Source organism: Drosophila santomea, chromosome 2R (genome assembly GCF_016746245.2).
Source record: "Drosophila santomea strain STO CAGO 1482 chromosome 2R, Prin_Dsan_1.1, whole genome shotgun sequence".
Taxonomy (NCBI): domain Eukaryota; kingdom Metazoa; phylum Arthropoda; class Insecta; order Diptera; family Drosophilidae; genus Drosophila; species Drosophila santomea.
This window is the reverse complement of record NC_053017.2, coordinates 18119543-18138761: the sequence shown is the minus strand read 5'-3', so window position 1 is coordinate 18138761 and position 19219 is coordinate 18119543. Positions and strand designations below refer to the sequence as shown.

General features: G+C 41.7%; 3 protein-coding genes across 8 annotated transcripts; 2 read left to right on the top strand and 1 right to left on the bottom strand.

Annotated features, from left to right (window-relative positions):
* Window positions 1-386: 386 nt before the first annotated feature.
* LOC120444638 (polycomb protein Asx) lies at window positions 387-8949 on the top strand. 6 transcript variants are annotated; one of them, XM_039624449.2, is made up of 11 exons: window positions 387-501; window positions 1636-1947; window positions 2018-2945; window positions 3003-3594; window positions 3716-3808; window positions 3872-3937; window positions 3999-4771; window positions 4845-6236; window positions 6300-6620; window positions 6679-6919; window positions 7442-8949. In XM_039624449.2, the coding sequence occupies exons 2-11, from the start codon at window positions 1715-1717 to the stop codon at window positions 7786-7788; spliced, it is 4986 nt and encodes a 1661-aa protein (XP_039480383.1). In that variant the 5' UTR covers window positions 387-501; window positions 1636-1714; the 3' UTR covers window positions 7789-8949. The 6 variants fall into 6 exon arrangements, with proteins under 6 accessions (XP_039480383.1, XP_039480389.1, XP_039480390.1 ...); XM_039624455.2 differs by having other exon boundaries at window positions 404-807; window positions 6679-6950; window positions 7442-7575; XM_039624448.2 differs by having other exon boundaries at window positions 406-807.
* Window positions 8950-9019: 70 nt separating this feature from the next.
* LOC120446665 (cuticle protein 7) lies at window positions 9020-11837 on the bottom strand. The gene is made up of 2 exons (XM_039627736.2): window positions 11533-11837; window positions 9020-9518 (listed from the first exon to the last, which is right to left on the bottom strand). The coding sequence occupies exons 1-2, from the start codon at window positions 11590-11592 to the stop codon at window positions 9144-9146; spliced, it is 435 nt and encodes a 144-aa protein (XP_039483670.1). The 5' UTR covers window positions 11593-11837; the 3' UTR covers window positions 9020-9143.
* On the top strand, window positions 10467-11474 carry LOC120446666. The gene is made up of 4 exons (XM_039627737.1): window positions 10467-10561; window positions 10656-10718; window positions 10786-10959; window positions 11283-11474. Exons 1-4 carry the CDS (start codon window positions 10558-10560, stop codon window positions 11381-11383), a joined length of 342 nt encoding a protein of 113 aa, XP_039483671.1. The 5' UTR covers window positions 10467-10557; the 3' UTR covers window positions 11384-11474.
* Window positions 11838-19219: the final 7382 nt, after the last annotated feature.

Sequence of the window (19219 nt, the reverse complement as noted above, 5' to 3'; positions counted from 1 at the left end):
TTTTTAGCTGATTTGTTAGTTATTTCCTTATTAATTATATTTGACGTCATAAAAGCTCAATTTATAGATTTAAACATGTGAAAGGCAGACATCGTAAATGTTACAAGTCTAGAGATTTTGAAAGTATTTTTATTACAATCGGTCTTGGAATATGTAAATTTTTATATTTACATTTTTGAATTTAAGTATACAATACACAATTATTTAAATTGCATTGCATTATAAAAAATATGCAAATACATTAAATAAATTTTACTAGTTTAAATCAAATAACCGCTTCGTACGTTTCATATTTGTTAGCTTTTATTTTAGCTACATCTTGAGCAGATCGTTCAATCGATAGTTTCCAGCCCTGGTGCGGGAGCAGTGACTGCGCAAATACGTCCGCTCCTATCCGATGTATCGGATGCGACATCAACAACCCCATCGGACTTGGCAGGGCAGCCAGAAATTCGAGCGTTTTGCGTTTAAAACTGGCCACGAAAAAACATTAATTAGTTGGTGTGTTTAGTGACGAGTGTTTGTATTGCAGTAACTTAAACAATTTCATTCAATTAAACGCAGCTTTTCTGCGTAGTGAGTGTGCGAGAGAAACGGGCGCTCCGCCCGATAGGGAAAACGCGTGCGCCAGAAAGGGACCGGCATAGTTGGCTAGAAAAGAATCATTTTGTAGCTGCTTTGTTTGTGTGTTTGGCATTCACATTTCCCCCATTCAATATTTAATTTAGTGAGCCATTAACGAGGCGGAAATCGGCATTATGCAAAAGATATTGCTCTAGTACACATCAAAATCCGTACCATAAATAGGTAAACTACCCGCAAAGAGTTACTTAAATTGGAACAAAACTAATTTTTCTACTTCTCCGCTGTGCTAGTGTGCATTTGTGTGTGTGTGCTTGTGTGTATGTGTATGCGTGCGTGAGAAAAAAATATAACCAACTTTGCAGGTCGTTCGTATTTGTTGTTGTTACTGCTGTTACATTGTTGTTTTGTTTAAAATTACTGCTGGCGAGTGAGGAAAATCGAGAGGAAAACTAAAACGATAATTAAAACTAAGGCATAACAAACGGAAAAATCTCGGCATAGCCGCAATTCGATTACATATAAAAAAAAACACACGCATACACTTCTAACGAAATATATACGCACATACATACACACAGATGACGGTACTACATATACAAAGGGCGCTACGTTAAAATTATACAGACACTTTTTGCCTTAAAATGGACAATTCGTTAGTGCAGCGATCAGGATTAATTTCGTGCACTATAATATGAACCAAAAACTAGTTTTCCCATCTAATCTGGCATTTATAATTCGACTGGAATGCCTGAAAGCGCTTAAAACTGACAGTATTGGTCGAGCAACTACACGGATAAATCAAACGGAATATATTAAAAATTAAAAATTAGAAAAGTTAATTCAATAATTCAATGGTAACAAACATGTTTTGCAATATATAGTGCCACAAACTTTATTTTTGTCTTAGCTAAATTACTTTTGTGTGTTGTTTTACAATCAAAGCCCTTTGAAGTATAAAGTAAAGCTCTGTTCCTTAATTTATAACAATAAATTAGTTGATTTTTAATACAGACCAAAAAATAATATTATTTTAAACTCTCTATTCTGCAGTATGTGCGGAAGAAACTTGCTTGACATGGGTGCATGGATCAAAAGTTCGCTGTAAATAGATTAGGCAGAGCGATTAACAATGAAAACCATTACGCCGGATACGACGACGACGTCGTCGCAGCACCAACAACTTCTCATTCCACAAGCGGATCAGCATCACCAGCCGATGCTGCAGCAGCAATCCCTGTTGGCCGCTCCACCGCCTACAATGATAATGGAGCATGTGAATCTGGTGGACGACGACGAGAAGGATCCTCTTGCGCTGGAGCAACTGGAAGTGTCACCGTCCACCAAGCACACACATAGTCTCAGGTTAGTTCTCAAACGATTTACCCAAGCACGACGAAAATTCTCTAACTTTCGATACAAATTTTTCCTTCAGACGCCACCTGCCACGCATTATCGTGAAACCCATACCACCTGAGAAGAAGCCGATGGCGCCCAGCGAAGAGGCACCCGTCAGCTCCGCTCCTGCCCCGCCCACGCGTTTAATATGTAGCCGACGCATTCAGCAACAGCAACAGGTCAAAGCGGCAGCAGCAGCGGCGGCGGCAGCAGCGGCGGCAGCAGCAGCAACGGCCGCAGCACAGGCCCAAGCCCAAGCCGCCGCCAGCTATCCATCCGCCATCTCACCTGGTAGCAAGGCGGGCACCTCCCAAGCTTCGACCATGCGGGAGGTCCTGGCTTCAATACCCGGTTTTAGTGTTAAGCCTCGTCGGAGGAGCAATAAGAAACTGACGACAGCAGCGCAGATTGAGCAAACAAAAGACGGCAAAATCGACCTGGAGACCCCCGACTCCATATTGGCCTCCACCAACCTAAGAGCACTGTTGAACAAGCAAACGTTCTCGCTGCTGCCGCCGCTCTATCAGTACAATCTCATACAATTGCTGCCCAGCGTGGATCGCGAGGCCAGCGAACTAGAGCAGCCAAGCGGCAGCGGAAGTGGAGGCAGTCCATCGGAGGCTATAAGGCTCAGTGCCTCCTGTCTAAACAACGAGTTTTTTGCCCGAGCCTGCTTGGAGTGGCGGGAACGACTAAGCGAAGGCGAGTTTACACCCGAGAACCAGCTGAAACTTAAAACGGAAGCAGAGCGCGAAAAGAACAAGTTGGATCCCTGGAAGCTAAAACACTTCGAGCCCTTCTGGGGCGAGAAGAATTCTAGGGGGAAGGAGAAGTTAGAAAGCGATGCCAAGGATCAGAAGCTTTCGGTAAGCATAAAGAGTGAGCCCAAACCACCAGCGACTTCGCCACAAAAACCACTGCAACAAGCAACATGTGATAATGAGACTGAATTAAAATTTGATTTGGTAAGTTAGTGAATTTCCTAATATCTATATTCCAATTAATTGTTGAATAACTTGCAGAGCACAAAGTGCGAAACGACATCAGCTAAAACTACGGTAGCAGTGGCAGTAGCAGATAAATCAAGCACGTTTCCAGCCACTGGCAGCCAGAACAATGTGCTTAACGAACAGCAACGCCGCGTCCTCAAACGTCCATCGAGCAGTCCTTCGCAGCGCAAGCAGGCACCCACAACGATAGCGACCATTAATTTGGACGATGATCTCGACGAGTTGCCCAGCACATCAAAGGACAGCAAGCAGCCGAAAATGGCCGAAATTGTTCCTAATGCGTCAGGGAATGTTGTCGCAACTCCAGAGGTTGATGTGGTGGATCACGCCACAGCAGAAACGAAAATCAAGGACGAGCAGCAGCATCAGCCACTTATCAACAGTACCTGTGATAAAATTGAGCCATCTGAATGCAGTAAGGAGATGATCGTTGCCATGAATCAAGTGGATGCTAAGGAAGACGTGGGGCCCGTTGCATCAGCGGCTACCACGCCAGCAATTGCTGCTGTTACCCCACACACGCAAAAGCCGGAAGCGTTAGCAACAAATCCGGAGGTGGCCAACCAATTTGTAAGCTACTTGCAAAACGTCGAACTAGCAGCTGGTAAGTAAGAGTTATCAAACCACTATTCTGAGCGTGAATATTATGAAAATTGCAGTGCTTTAGTTTTGTTAGGAGTACGCATACAAATGATTTATTTAAGCTGGCATTACTATAATTTCAGAAACCAAAGCGCCTTTGGACAATTCAAACGAGGCAGATATAACGACAGGAACAAATAGCCATGATTTCGTTTTCTCAGATACTCTCGATCACGGTAAGAGTGTCTAGTAAAATTGCAAGAATAAGTAACTAATGTTCCTTTCTTGGTTTTAACCAGCCTATTTTCAAGAGCATCAATCAACCATCAATCACAACTTCTTTACTTCATCTTCATCGTCCAACAGTAATCAAACTTATTCTTAAGTAATAAACGAATATAAACTGACAAATGTTTTCTTTTGCAGCGGCGACAACTGCAGCTAATAAACTGGAAGAGCTAAGTGATAAGCCGGAGGACTCACCGCTCCCCATTGCAAGCTCAATTTCTGGGTCGACGCCGGCCAGTTCGATTACATCGACCAGCTGCACATCGTCCTCATCCTCCTCCACCTCCATGTCATCATCATGCTCCAGTAGCAATTCCGGCTCGACGACGACCGCGCCCACAACTTCATCGTCAGCCGGAGCATCAACGGCTCCACTGACGCTGGCAGCAGCGGCTGAAACCACGTTGGCAAATGTCCAAGCCATGCTTTCAACTGTGGCCAAGTTACAGCAGCAGCAACAGGAGTTACCAGTGGAGTTAAACTCCAATGAAATGTACCAGCATGTGCAGCACGATTGGAACTTTGGTGACATCAAGTTAAGCAGTTCGCAGTCAAGCGGAGATCACCAGCGTAATCTAAGCCATGAAGCTATAGATCTGATGGATGTAGTGCAAGATGCCGACGTTATCGACGACATAATGCACAATGATGTGTGCCACGATGTGCTTGGTGACGAAGATGAGGTTGATCAAGAGGAGGATGAAGACGACGAAGTGGTAGAGTGTATGTCAGAGGATCAGCAGTTAATTGATGAAGACAGCGAAGCTGTCCGCGAGATAGTGGACAAACTGCAGCAGCATCAACAGCAACAAAATCAGCAGCAGCATCATCAACAGTTGCATCTCCAGGATGTGGTCCAACTGGCTCAGCATTCGTTTATGCCGCAAGCCCAAAGCGAATTTGGAAATGATGTGAGTCTATTCAATGAAAACATTACTAACATCCAATTTTATTAAACCTTTTTTTTACAATACCCATTTTTAGATCGGCCAGGAAATGATCTGTGATGCTGTACCAATGTCTGCTGCCGAAATGGAAGTGTCCAGCACTGTGATAACCAACAGTAGCAATAGCAACGACAGCAGCAACAACCTAAGCCTATGCAGTAGCACCAATAGTCTCACCATTAATCAAATGCCGCACCAAACATCGCAACAGCCGTCACAGAACGCTCAGTCGAATGCACAGCAGCAAAGACAGATATTGGTGGATTCCAATGGTCAGATAATTGGCAACTTTCTGCTGCAACAGCAACGCCAGCAGCAACAACAGCAACTACTGCAACAGTTCACGCTGCAGGCGGCGGCAGCACAGCAGCAACAGCAACAACAACAGCACCAGCAGCAACAACAGCAGCAGCAACAGCAAGCAACAAGTAGCAATTCCTTGGGCAAGACATTACCAGTGGCTCTCCGCAACGGAGCCCAGCAGTTCTTGTCTCCTAACTTGATCGCACAGCAACATCAGCAGCAACAACAACTGGAACAGCATCAACAACAGGCTGCGGCACAACAAAAGCAACAGCAGATTCAGCAATTTGCCTTGCAGCAGGCGCAACTGCACCAGCGGCAACTACTGGCCCAGGCCGCCAACAACAATCTTCTACAGCAGCAGCAACAACATCAGCAAAATGTTGCGCCCCCAACAACACAGGCTAAGTTCATAGCCAAGCCGTTGAACATCATCTCAATGACGCGTCCTGCCAATGCATCACCTACCACAGCAGCAACGACAGCAAATACCGCATCTATTCCGTCCGCCTACGCCAATGTTGTTGCTGTGTCGGGCGCCCAACAGCAGCAATCTCCGCCAGTACCTGCCCACCAGCAGCAGACAGCCCAACAACAACAGTTGGCCAATCACAACAGTAATATGCAGCAGTTACCCAACGTGCTGACTATGAAAACCCTGCCACCATCGGGAGTGCCAACCACTATTGCCCAGCAAAGATTGCAGCCAAAAATGCCAACGGGAAAAGGGCGCAAGGCAACCAGCAATAGGTTACCACCGGGTGCAGTAAATCTGGAGCGTAGCTATCAAATCTGCCAGGCAGTAATCCAGAATAGTCCAAACCGCGAGAATCTCAAGGCTCAATTGCGACCGCCTGCGGCGATTCTCAACCAGCATCAGCCGACGACAACCACTGCGCCAGCGCCTATAAACCCTGTGACCTTGAATGTTTCAACGGTGGCTGCCACACCCATGTCCAACATAACGACGGCCAGTGTGAGTATGGCAGCAGCTGTCGCGGCAGCACCACCACAAAATGTAATAAAGCAAGAGGAACTGTTGGTCAGTGGGGCAGTTGGTGCCGGAGCTCTGCCCGCTGGATTGCCGCCGAATGTAATGGGTGTCGGACGTCCGGGAGTATACAAGGTAGTGTAGCATAAAAATATATCAAGTTTATTTTCATTAATTCTTAATCTTATGATATTCCAGGTTATTGGACCCCGAATGAGTGGTTTCCCAAGGAAGAAATATGTCCAACGGAAGCCGTCACCCACCACGCTCATCCGGCATGTGTTCAGTCCCGGACCTGGAGGAGCTACGGCCACCGCTCAACAATTGCAGATGCTTCAGCAGCATCACCAGTCGACGACTTCGCCAGTGCCTGTACAAAATCCCCAGCAGCCTGCACCGGAGCAGTTGATACACCAGAATGGCAATGGACAATATGTTCTCGTTCATCGGGCGAATGTGGGTGCAGCTGACAATCAAGCGCCTAGAGCCTCCAGTGCCCCGCCAATGCACCAAAACCAGGTAAGACAAAATGTTTAGTTTCAATTAATTGTTGTATACTCATTTTTGTGCCATTTAGTTCGTTACTGTTCAGAATCCGCTGCACAGCATAAACGGCATTCCTATTGGTGGACGCGGGCGTCCAGCATCGGTGGACACAACTGCTGGCAGCGGTAACGTTATAGCACCACCAATTTCCGCCACAGATGCGTTGCATCATCATCACCACGAAATGCAGCAGCAGCAACAGCATCAGCAGCCGCAGCCGCTGGGCAATGTAGGCGCAGCCGCGAATATTGTGCGGCGCAATATCGCTGCAGGTAAATTGGTGTATTATTAGTGGTTAGCGAGGTACGTCTTTCAAATCACCACCCACAAATTCATCATTGGTCATGTTACCATAATTGGCACGCAATCAATAGTTTGTTTTGCTTAGATTTGTTAGATTAACCTACGTGATCGAATTTCTTTTATACTTTCTATATTATCTAGCCTAGTTGCATGTACTTTTAATCTAAGAGATGTCAATGCTCCTAAATTTAATAGAAAATCCCGATATTACTTCAGTTTTTACAATTTGCAATTTTATACTGTACATATATGATTTGTATTTCCTTTTCTTTTTAATTTCCATGTTCATATAATGCAAAATTTAAATTGTACAGTTGGGATAAAGCAATAGCCCATAAAATGTGTAGTAGATACGGCTACTGCTAAACACCTTGTTAATAAATATGTTTATATTTATTAGATTAGTTAATTTATTTGTAAGTATTTAACCAAACAGTCGCTGTTTCATGCCATATACGTAATATTAATAAATGCTTTTTCTTTCCAACTAGGACCCAACATCGCCTACATTGACGGCAGCAATTCCAACTCATCGGCCGTCGCTCTTATGGAAGCTGGAAACAACTACATAGTGACGACCAACGCATCTCCAACTACAGCAGCTTCGCCGATCAACCAGCAGCCACAATCGCAGCAATCTGGGCCTCAGCATCAGCATCCATTGCTGCAATTGCATCAAAGCGGGGAAAACACTCCGCCGGGCAATGAGGCTACGGCCACGGCGAACAATTGCGCCTGCTCACTCAATGCGATGGTGATCTGCCAGCAGTGCGGAGCCTTTTGCCACGACGACTGCATCGGTGCGGCGAAGCTGTGTGTCGCCTGTGTGATTAGATGAGATGGATAACGTATTGTAGTTACTTAGAGACCCGTATCTTTAGTCGATCCCAGTAGAGAGGTACCAAATGTTTGAATTTTGAACAATATAGCAATCAAAGCGAAATAGCAAAAAACCAAGTGTACAACAAACAAATTAAAACAACGGACGTGCAGAGGCTTACGCACAGACAGACACACTGCAATGGCAACAATACATAAATGTAATTATAATTCATTTGCAATTCATGTAAATTAAGAAAACTGGCAATTCATAACACTTTTTGTATAAAGATAGGATCGAGACGTTAAGCCTAAAACGCAAGCTAGTGTTGTCTATTTTGTGCTTGTTGCATATCCCTTAAGATACTCGTTATTTTTTGTGATTGTTTAACGGTATCACAAGCACTTAAAAACAAAAATAATAGAACTTGATACGGATATCATTTAAAATACAACAAAGCAAGTATGATCGAAGAAAAGGCATAGGTAAGCAATGGAAAACTAAAGAACTAATTCTAATGTAAATATTTATGTTTTAAATGTAATTTATATAAAACATTATGAAGTACGTGCGAGGTTAGGTTAGCATATGGACTCACTCACTTCTGATGACTATATTTTTATAATTTAATCGCTGTTATTGCGTGATTTGGTTGGTTCGATTTTGATTACGCGAACGTGATCAATACTTATTCTTAGTTAAGCATACTTTAATTTACCGTGTAATTTATGAAATATTCATAATGTATTTTGAAAACGCTTTGGCCCAGCGCTTAGGCTATAATTTGTAATTTCTTAAGTTTAGTATTATCCACCCAAACGATCTAAGACTCTTCATGCCCACATTTCTTTAGCATGTAGCGTATAAACGTAACTGTAATACACGTAATTGATTTCTAAACGAGACCCTATATGTTAAGCTAAAACTGTTGATAAATACAAAATACAATGAAAATTATAAAAAAGATCAACCATAAACGGAAAACCAAACACATTATGAGGAAACTACATAAATTATAGCCAGTAAATCAACAGCAACATCAGCAAAAGAAGCAATGGCGATCTAAACTAAATTCAAAAACAAAACTTAAACGAAGAACATTTTGCTCCTAAATGCACTCACCGCAAAATTAACCAATACATAAACATTATTACAAATAAATTTGAAAATAAGAAAGTATCAGTGGAACAGGGCTTCCGATATTTGCTATTTAGTGGAATTGATTTTTACAGGTGTGTGTTCTACATTTTTTCAATATTTTATTTGGGAGATGAAATACAATTTTTGTTCAGATGGTGTTTTACTCTACTTTAGGGGTCTACAAAGTATTCAGTTCTTTTCTAAATGTTAGAAATCCTCAGTTCATGAATGTCCTAGGCATGAATGTCCTTGTAGTGCTTCTCGTCGACGGTCTTGTCCAGCTTGATGGAGTATTTGCCAATCAGAGATCCCTCCACGACGGCGTGGCCTTCGGGGTTGAACACTGGGCCATTGCCGGCATCCTCCATCTCGTCCTTGAGCACCCTGTAGCCATTCTTATCGGCGATGTATTCAACATGGCGTTCCACAAAGCCATCGAAGTAGCTGTAGGAACCACGAACAGTGCCTCCTTCGCGCTCCTCGGTACGCGCGATTTTTCCATCGTTGATGTTATCATCCACTTGGGAATTGAACGAGTAGTGGGCGTTTTCATTCTGATATTTCTCGTACTCCTCCCTCTCTAACTTCTCGGCTTCGGTTTCCTCGCGCTGCAAAATGCAATTGTTTTTAGTAACGCACTTTCAAGCGTATCTTTAATCTAAAATAATATAGATAGCTGTTTGTTTCGACTAGAAGCCTAAAGCTCTCAGCCAAGCTTACAAAACACGTCCCCTTTTTGGTAAATTTTCTTCATGTTTAATTTAAATATTAATTGTACCAGTTTCTAAACTTGAGATCTACATACTGAGGTTCGGTTAAGTAGACAGCGTGATTCCCATTTCCTACAATCGATCATGCCACCTATAATATTTTAAATGACCCATTGAACTACAAAACTATTACATGACTGCCCAAGTTATGGTCATATATCACTTCAAGCAGGTCATACAAAAGGTAATTTTCTGTTTTTACATTTAAAAAAATTTAATATCTAGACTTTCATAGTCCGTATAAACGCAGTTTGTGTCTGGATGACTCAACCGTCGTTCAATTCGAAGAAGAAGAAATGACAAATTCATTACGACGATTTGACACATTTTCCTTTTTTTTGTTCAAGTGCACGAACGGAAATAGTAATTGAAATATGTCGATGTAGTTGAGATAGAGATTCAAGACTTCTTTCATGCGCTATAACCATTTGGCATCTATAAAAATATTTTTTTTTTACTGAGTCTCTAACGGAACGTAACCCAATTAACTGGTTTTAAAAGGTGTTTGAGTTCTTGAAACATTTATGAAAGTACTTTAAATTGCAGAGATGTTCAACTGAATATATTTTCGAGGTAGCGTCTTCAGATATCGCTTATATCCATTCTGCTCATATGTAAATTCAAAGTCAAATTGATAAGTGCTTTGCTGTTGTTTTTGTCCGTGTTGTTTCTCTCCTTTGTTTTTAGTACCTCTCGTCAAGGCAAGTTGGGGAGGTAAAATATACTCGTATACAAAAAAAAAAGTGAAAAATGAAAAATACAAAGGCAAATAAGCAGAAAACTCGTTCGACTCGAAACCGCCGATCGGGGCATATAAAGCCCGTTGAACGCCAGTCGATGTTAACTATAGTAACGCAGCGGACGTTCAACTATCATCATGGGTAGGTCCAAATACAAATTCATATGTATTTATAGCTATACTCGCACGAAATGCGGAACCACTAAGAATTTGCCTTTACATTTATATAATTTCAGTTAAGCTCGGCTTTCTTTCTCTGTTAATTGCTGCGTGTGTGGTTGCTGCCTTTGCTGCGGGTGGTAAGTGTTGGCTTTCAGCTTTTTTTTGGAGCTTTTCTGATGGGGAAACCCCATGTTTTTGCGGCAGATTGTCCTTCATCCACCAAGGTTCAAAACTGTACCCCTAAGTGCTTGCATGACAGCGAGTGCAGTGCCATTGGCGGAAAATGCTGTCCGAATTTGTGCAACGGTCGCAGCTGTGCTCAACCCAATGTGCTGGGAAATTCCGGTGCCGATAAATCGCCTTTCGGCAGCAAGAACTGTGAGTTTTCTATATACCATCCATACTATCTATAAAAACGATGACGCTAGCGTCTATAATCCGAAGAGCTATATTAACATATTAAACGTTTTTGGTCCGGTATTCGTAGATTAAAAATATCTACCCCATTTCAGAATACACTTTTGAGTTGAATTTAAAATCAGCTTGCGGGATAACCTTGATTTTTTGCATAAAAATGTAATTAATAATTCTTTGTAGGACCTTACTGAATTTTACTGAGGGTGGATCTCCTTGATATTATTTTTAGATTAAGGAAACTTAAACGAGATTCTATTATTATCCAATTTTGAATAATTTTCTAGCTGGAGCTACTGGCAGCTATTGCGGCAATGTCAAGTGCGGCAGCTTCGAGAAATGCGAAATGGATCGCAGCACCAAGCGACCCAAGTGCGTGAGATCGTGAAAGCCAAGCAGCAACATCAATGGACACGACAGCAACATCACGTTATAAACTCATAACTTTGTCACAAAATAAATACTTTTTAGGCCGTAAACTGTCTTGATAGTTCTCCTTATTTAATCCAACATTTTTCAATATTTCTTAACACTCACGGGAGGAGCTGCCATGCAGACGGCGACCAGCAGGCTGGCGATCAACACGAATTTGTACATATTTTCTGGGGCGATTCAACTTTCTGTGCACTGGGAATAGATAGATGTCTTTCGCTGCAAGCGACTTTGGACTGTGGATCGTTGAGCGGCTTGTGGCCGGGCTTTTATATCGCACTTGAGAGCTGGCCAAAAAGCGGCGGCGACGTCGACAGCGACGTCGCTTCGGCTTTTATACATCTTTTCAGCTTTTTGTATTTATTTTTTATGTTTTTTTCCCCAGCCGAGACGTTTGTGTTTACATTTTTGACAAGTCAAAGATCTGGCATGTCTTGTTGTTGGGGGAAAAACTCAGCATCAACACCAAAATAAAAAACTACTTCAAATGTAATTTTGCAATCTGGTTGTTGGAGTAGATGCAATTTGTTGACTTTCGTGTAGATCGTGAGGAAGATCGAACTGGAATCGCCGACCGAGTATACGTTGCATTGCGTAAGTGGCCCCATCTCCAAGCCGCTTCAAGGTCAGTTGGTCAACCAGTTTCCAAGAGCTGCTCCAAAAAGGTGCACTTATGTACCTCACCCATTCTGCGGCTTCTTCTCCTGCAAATGCTTCGTTTCTTCAGGTTTTATGGTCAACTTATGTAATTTATGTATGTGGCGGAGTTTTGTGCAAATTGAAAGCACATTTCGGTTCGTGTGTTCGAGGAAGTAAGTGGAGCATTACGTTGTGTTTGGGGCACCCAAACCCTTTTCGGGTTTTGGATCAGCAGCGCCATAACCAAAACCACTCGACAACAGCTGGAGGATTCGGGTTTTGGAATGCAATTTGGTCTCACCCACCTCGGAGTCTACAGTGGAAACATTGGGCAATCTTCGTTGCTGATTTAGATACGGCTTAATTGAATTACCATTTATTGGTTTTTTGGTTCAAAATCAGGTGGAGCCACTTGTCCATGGGGCAACTTTGCTCTTGAGAAACGTGGAAGTGTGTAAACTCCAAAATAAATATACTAATAAATGTGGGAAGCAGGTGGTTTGTAGCTTCGAATTAATCATCGCAATTATGGTATGCGTTCCTTGAGCTTCCTCCTTTTTTTTTAAATTGTAGCCATTGTTTTGACCGCAATAAACTGAGACTTGGTAACTGGCATTGTTTATGATTGTCATTTGAAAAATTTTGCGTACATTGCCTTGTAGTTCCTTAATTATAATTTAAGCCGCTCTTTAGGTCATATTCATGTATTTCGAACTTGGCAACTTAAAATAATCACAGAAGTAAATTATGTACTTTTGCGTGTTTAAGTTTATGTAAAGTGCAAATCATAAAGATTATTTTATAACTTTCCAGCTCATAAACCACAGCTGCATTTGATGGCAAATTAAGCATTCACAACAGGGTCGATGCACTCAACTACTCGATAGCAGACATTCGGAAAAGTGAATTCCTCGGGTTCTTAAGAATTCCCTCACGTAAAAGAAACCCTCAAGATCTGATGTCCCATTTGGGCAGGTCCAAAGTTTTTCTTGTGGGGCCCACGGTGCGAATGCTTCATTTGCTATATTTCCGTTCGTTCCACTTTCGATTCGATTCCCCCTTACCCCCCTCCCAGCCACCTTTCACCATTGGTCTTTCTATGAATCGCAGATGTAATAACAGTTTAGTTAACTACCTTTTTTTCTTTTTTACTATTTTACTTTTATTGTTGCTGCACGAATGGTGAATTCAATGATATCGGGATGGCAGACGAGTTTTCGGAGTGGTTTTTTGGCCTGCAGTTGGAATCAATGTGAAAAGCTCAAGGTGAGAGACCGCTCCACAAGTCATCAGGTTGCTTTACCGATAAGTGTGTAATTATACATTGTCGGCTTAATGATGTGCAATGTGCGAAAGAGAGGGGTATTCGGGCGGTGGAAAGAGAGGGGTGTAGGTGACGCAGAAAGAGACAGCGCGTGTTGTGGTCCGGAAGGAAAGGAAACCACTTCAAACATTGGCCATATTTATGGCTCTATTTTGACTTTGCCTTCGCAAATTAGCACGCTATCACCACCTCCTCCTGTGCCTCTTTCTCCGAACCCCCCTCTCTCCCCAAAAGCCCACTTATCAGCCTGTGTGTGCGGGAAGGGGCGGAGGGAAAAGGAGAGGGCGGGGCAGTCTCTTGGGCGTTACATTGACAAATTGCTTTGGCGCTCTCTTTTATCGCCGCTTTTATGCAAATTTACTCATATTATGTATACATACAGACATACACAGCTTTTTTGTTGGCTTTGTGGGTCTTCAGCGTCTCGGATTTAGCTCAGGGCTATGGCAATTTGACATTTTCAATCAAAATTTGTTAATTATTTATTTGTGATTATGGCCAGGCCATACAAATGATGTCTTTCGGGGCGACTTCAGTTTCTTTACGCTTTTGTGGGCGATTCAATGACCTTTTGATTTGCATTTTTTTGTAGCGCTCCTATGGAATCCATACGAATAATCGGAATTATGTTAATGATTTGAGTAATTGGTCTGATATACATCAACTTGTTATATTGCGATTAAGTGGCTTGTGTGGGAAATTACGCTAAGTGGGTTTGTTTTCCTTTCATTAGGCAAATTTTGGGTTAGAGTTTGTTAATTGGAAAATATATTACGGTTATACCTTTATTTATTAATATTGAATAAAATTTAACCAAATCCTATTAGGCTTTTGTATAGCTGGGGAACTGACGAAAAGTATGTTTCATCTTCTACACTTATCAATTCGAATCTTCTCAGCAAAGTGTCTTGAAATAAAACCACTTTTGGAATTTATTCACTTTTTATGGGTCACTTCCCGTGCCTGGAGTCAGTAAACCAGGCTTATAAAACTCGATGTGGATTACGCGATTGCTCTAAACACGCTTCTGGAATTGCCGGTATCATCAATGAATAACTAGCCTGCATATCTAAATAAATCCGATTTATAAGCAATCGCATAAATTTTCAACGCGATGTTGTCACTTTAACAGCTGTCCACTAACACAAAAACCCAGACACTTGGCAACAGACGAAACACTCCCACACACACACACTCACACTCGCACGCACACAGCCGTCTCAAGGACACTGTGGCAAAAGTTCCCAACTTATGGATACAAAGTATGAATGTGCACCCGGAGAAATGTGCTTTAAATTATGGAAACTTGTTGATAAAGTTTAAAAGATAACGAAATGAGCGAATACATTTTATTATTTTTGAATGTTTACAAAAGTTAGTTAATAAAGCCTGCTGTATTTAATTTTTTTATGAATTAATTTTATTTCTAAAAGTTCATTTACTTAAGCTTCATCGTAAGGAGGAATGCAATGCTTTTCATACTGGTACTTTATTTTATAATTCTCTTGTTTTTTTTATTCCTTGGTATAAGAGCTTTTTAAGGAGGTTTCCTAAGTGCTACTTATAATATATTTACTTAGCTAACTGATAGTATCTTTCTTTAAGTGTAGCCGTGCACCGATATATCTACATATGGTCCGTATGTGTGTATATATATATATTTGACAGCTGACATTTAGAAGAGGAGTACGAACTGAAGACTTGAGGCCGCGTGCGTGCGAAAAAGGAATGCAATAAAACCGAATGTGCGATACAGAAACGTCCAAAAACAACAAAAACAATGGGGGACATTATGCACAGACACACACATTTGCATGCCAAATAGTTGATGAGGGGGGGCATTTTGGGGATAGGGTATACAATTGGGTGCCTTACGATATGTTAATTGAGTAGCAAATATTATGGGCCACAACACCTCTCAAGCCGACGAGTGTCCATAAGATGAACAAGAAATTTCTATCTGTTTACTTACCGAACTTCGATTTCTTCGTACTTTTCCTTTCAAATATAAACAAAACTTCTAAGACAAAAATTTTAAAACAAATTTGCGATTCTTTGAAACCAACATCTCTATATAAATCACTGTTTCAAGTTTGACAAATTTTTGCATTTTCGATAAGGGGTACCATCATCAAAATTTTGCGAAAAATTGCCAAAAATTAGCATTTCAATGTATGTACATGGATCGATAGGGAATTTTGTTAGGAATTCAACGAGGTATGGCATTCCACTTTTGGACAACTATTTTTACTGCTATCGAAAAAAAACGTATTATTTTTTATAAAAAATCGAAAAAAAAATTATCGTAAAAAATATTATATTTTTAATCGGCTTTTCGACATAACATGGCTTCAAATTTGCGATTCCTCGAAACCAGCTTCTATATATAAATCACAGCTGTGCTGTTGCAAGAGGATCGAATATTACTCATAATGTAAGCAACCTTTTTCTCGGAAGCGGCTGAAGTATCTGCCACTTTCGGAGGCGAATCTCGTGGCAGCTTTAAGCCTTCGTGCATCTGGTCCTTAATATTTCATGGTCTTGCAGCGCTTTGCGCCATGTTAATTGCATTATTCAGAGCAGTCGGTGTTGTTGCTGCCCTTTACGGGCCTGGTTGAAATTTTTTACTTGACCTACCTCAAGGCTTACGGAGCACTTAGCCCAGTCGGTTGCCAGCGGGGCGTATGAAGAGGGGGCATCTCGGATGGGGACTGAATCTAAAACTAAAGCTTACTCGAAAGCTGGCTGATAAGCTCTGTAATGGCGCCATATGCACCATGCCTGGCGGCAAAAAACCGCCAGCAACAACAATAAAATAAACCGAAAAACCGCGTGAGAAGCGGAGAAAATGCAGGGGGGGAAACTGGGGGAAAACCTAGTAAAATAGCGTAAAAGGGGACAACGAGAGACAGACTCACTAAGTGAGAGAGAGCCAAGTTATCAAAAGTAATTATCAAACAAAAGACAGCAACAATGCCAGCAAGCGGCTTATGAAGGAGTCCTGCGGGGGGCGGGGTGCTTTAAGGAGCAGGGAGTGGGGTGTGCGAGTCCTGGCAACATGAGTAAGTCAGCGTTAATTAAGTCAGGACACAATACAAATGGCCAGCGCATCTAAAAGTGCATTCCATTGCTGCGAATTTGCATTTGCATGGGAAAAGGGTTTTTGTTTGTTTTTGCCATTTTCACAGGGGGTTGATATCGTAGAGAGGGGAAAAGATTTTGAAAATTTGTGTGTTTTATTGTTTCACCCCAAATTGCCTGTTTTAAGTTTTAATGCAATTTGAATTTAATTTAAATTTTTTTTTATTTGGCATCTTAATCTGCATGTTTATGGGAATTTTCTACATTTTCTTAAAATGCTGATTTAAACATCTTTTAGAAGCTATTCCTGAAAGCATTATATAAAGTGGCTAAAACTATTTAAGCCACCGTTTAAATCACTTATCCTGTCGTAAAAGCGAATTCAAAGAAAACATAATACCATTCGTGTCACGACCTCATCTGCAGTCGGGCTTTCGTTTGTAGACAGCTCTTGGCTTGGCACTGCTCAGACCTTTAAAATCGCATTAAAGTTGAAGAGCAGTGCCGGCTGTCGGGCAGCATTGACCCTGCAAAGCCACACAGATAGCCAGAGAGCCAGAGAGCGAGACATGTGTAATTGAGGCAGCAATTTAAGCTGCATCATGCTGCATTGCCAAACCGGAAGTGGGGATGCACCACAAGCACTATCACACATACATATGCACCTACACATATTATCAAGGGCTAAAAGAGACACTGGAGGTGGAGACGGAGGTGGAGGGGTGAAAAGGTGCACGAGGGCGAGGGCATTGAAACTTAGGGCCGGTTTTCGGCCGGGTACTTGGTACTCGCTCCCTGATGCCTGATGCCTTTATTAAGCCAGCAAATAAAATCCTAAAGCATCAAGGATACACTCGTACTCATGCATAGTCAGGAGCAGCGACATCAGGAAAGCACTGGAATAAAGAATTCAACTGTCTACAACAGCAGCTTTCAAATTTAAATTACCATTTTAATATGAAAATAAATAAAAATAATTTCATGAATTTAAGTATATTCTAGCTATTTAAGTGTTATTTCCATTGTTTATAAGCCTTAGCTTACAAAAAGGAAATAAGTACTTTGCAAGATATATCCATAAACATATCGTGTTCCAATAAAACTCATTTGATACATATCCATTTCCTTGTATTAAATATTAGATTGTTGAATAAATATTTGTTTGTTTTCAGTGCTCTGAAGTAGCAGCAGCAGCCTCGCATCCTTCACATGTTTTGTATACATCCCAGGCAGTTGCAATTTATGCACACAACTTGTCAACGCAGGGCGGCGGTTTGAATGGCTCGATGCTCGGCGACGTGGAGGTGAGGACGGTATTGCAGAAGAGGAGGGAGGGGGAAGCGGTGACAAGCGGCCTCACAAGTGCAGCATTGGTTACCCAGATGAACGGAGGATGGAGGGATGCGAGAATGGGTGTGGCAAGATGTGGCAGCAAGCAATTTACACCGCACAATGCGTTGACACACGTCGTCCGCAAATGTGCGGCCAGAAGACAATAGAGAAATAGGGAGCCTGGGATCCAAGGATTCAAGGATCCAGAGCGAAGACGAAGCTTCCTGCCTCATTAAGCCAGAAAAGTGTCAAATGTCCTGGCTGCCTGTGGCATGGATGAGCAGCCAGGAGGAGCTCATCTCGTTCAACATCACTTGCAGTTCTAATCTCGAGCCTGAATTTACGACTCGGTGTCCTTTAACCAGTTTACTTTCCTCACTCACACACTTACTTACACAGTTACACACTCAGTCACCACCCACCGCCTCATAATTCACAAAAGTGTTGACAATGAAAACGAAATTCCCATTAAAATGCAATATGTTGCAGCAACAGAGTGTCACTTGGCCCGGACAAATGTTTATCTGGCCAAGAGTATCGAAAAGTGGCCAGGGAATTGGGTTTCGGTAGGAATGGCCTATGTGCTTTGCACCAAATTTATGATTACATTTTCTGGGTGCTTAGCCATGTAATTCAATTCACAAAATTAAATTGAATGGAGCAGATATAGAAATCATGTAATTGAATTTTTGGCAATTGGGAGTTTTTGAATTAGATTTCCAATTTTTAATGAACTACAATTTTGTATAATTAAATTGGCTGTGAATAAATTTAAACGGTCATATTAATTCAATAAACACGACAGACGTTTATTTGTATTAACTAATCCACTTTGCATGCATGACGGAAATTATTCATTAATTTGTTAATGTTCTGTCACTTGAATTATATGTTTTTGCGGCCAATACAATTAGAATGAAGAGCAATTAAAGCAATTATTTGTGCTGAAATAAAATTTAAACGGCAAGCGTTTACTTTGCTCTTCAAGGCTTCAGATGAATTTCGCTGGCGGGCATTTTGCGTGGCAGGATAATCTTTCCTTTGATCGTTGTGGGGATGGTATATAAGTTAACCGGGAGTGAAGGGAAATCAGAAGTAAATCGGGCGAATTAAGCTCAGCCCTTATTTAGGGGCTTTTGAAATATTTTGGTAATATATCCGCATGGATTTCCATTACAACGATGACCTTGAACACTGAGGAAAATAAAACTCCTGCTGGAAGTGCAGTAAAAGTTTGTGAAATTGCCTCTTAAAATTACGTTACGCATAAAATAACACATTTTCCGGCTCACTTGGCGAGGAAAGTGCAAAAGCAGAGCTTTATGCTCAAGGATTATGCATAAAATGTTTGCTTACTGAACTTACGGAACTGAAATTGTGAGTTTCCTTTCGCCAGCACATGCGTATCTTTGTAAA

Bases quoted from the DNA above. Each gene is read 5' to 3' on its own strand.
- LOC120446666 (XM_039627737.1), top strand. The intron at 10,719-10,785 runs GTAAGTGTTGGC...TTTTTGCGGCAG, and splicing joins TGCTGCCTTTGCTGCGGGTG to ATTGTCCTTCATCCACCAAG. The intron at 10,960-11,282 runs GTGAGTTTTCTA...ATAATTTTCTAG, and splicing joins GCCTTTCGGCAGCAAGAACT to CTGGAGCTACTGGCAGCTAT.
- LOC120446665 (XM_039627736.2), bottom strand. From the start codon at position 11,592: ATGTACAAATTCGTGTTGATCGCCAGCCTGCTGGTCGCCGTCTGCATG. The intron at 9,519-11,532 runs GTGAGTGTTAAG...TGCATTTTGCAG, and splicing joins TCTGCATGGCAGCTCCTCCC to CGCGAGGAAACCGAAGCCGA.
- LOC120444638 (XM_039624449.2), top strand. From the start codon at position 1,715: ATGAAAACCATTACGCCGGATACGACGACGACGTCGTCGCAGCACCAA. The intron at 1,948-2,017 runs GTTAGTTCTCAA...TTTTTCCTTCAG, and splicing joins AAGCACACACATAGTCTCAG to ACGCCACCTGCCACGCATTA. The intron at 3,595-3,715 runs GTAAGTAAGAGT...CTATAATTTCAG, and splicing joins AAACGTCGAACTAGCAGCTG to AAACCAAAGCGCCTTTGGAC.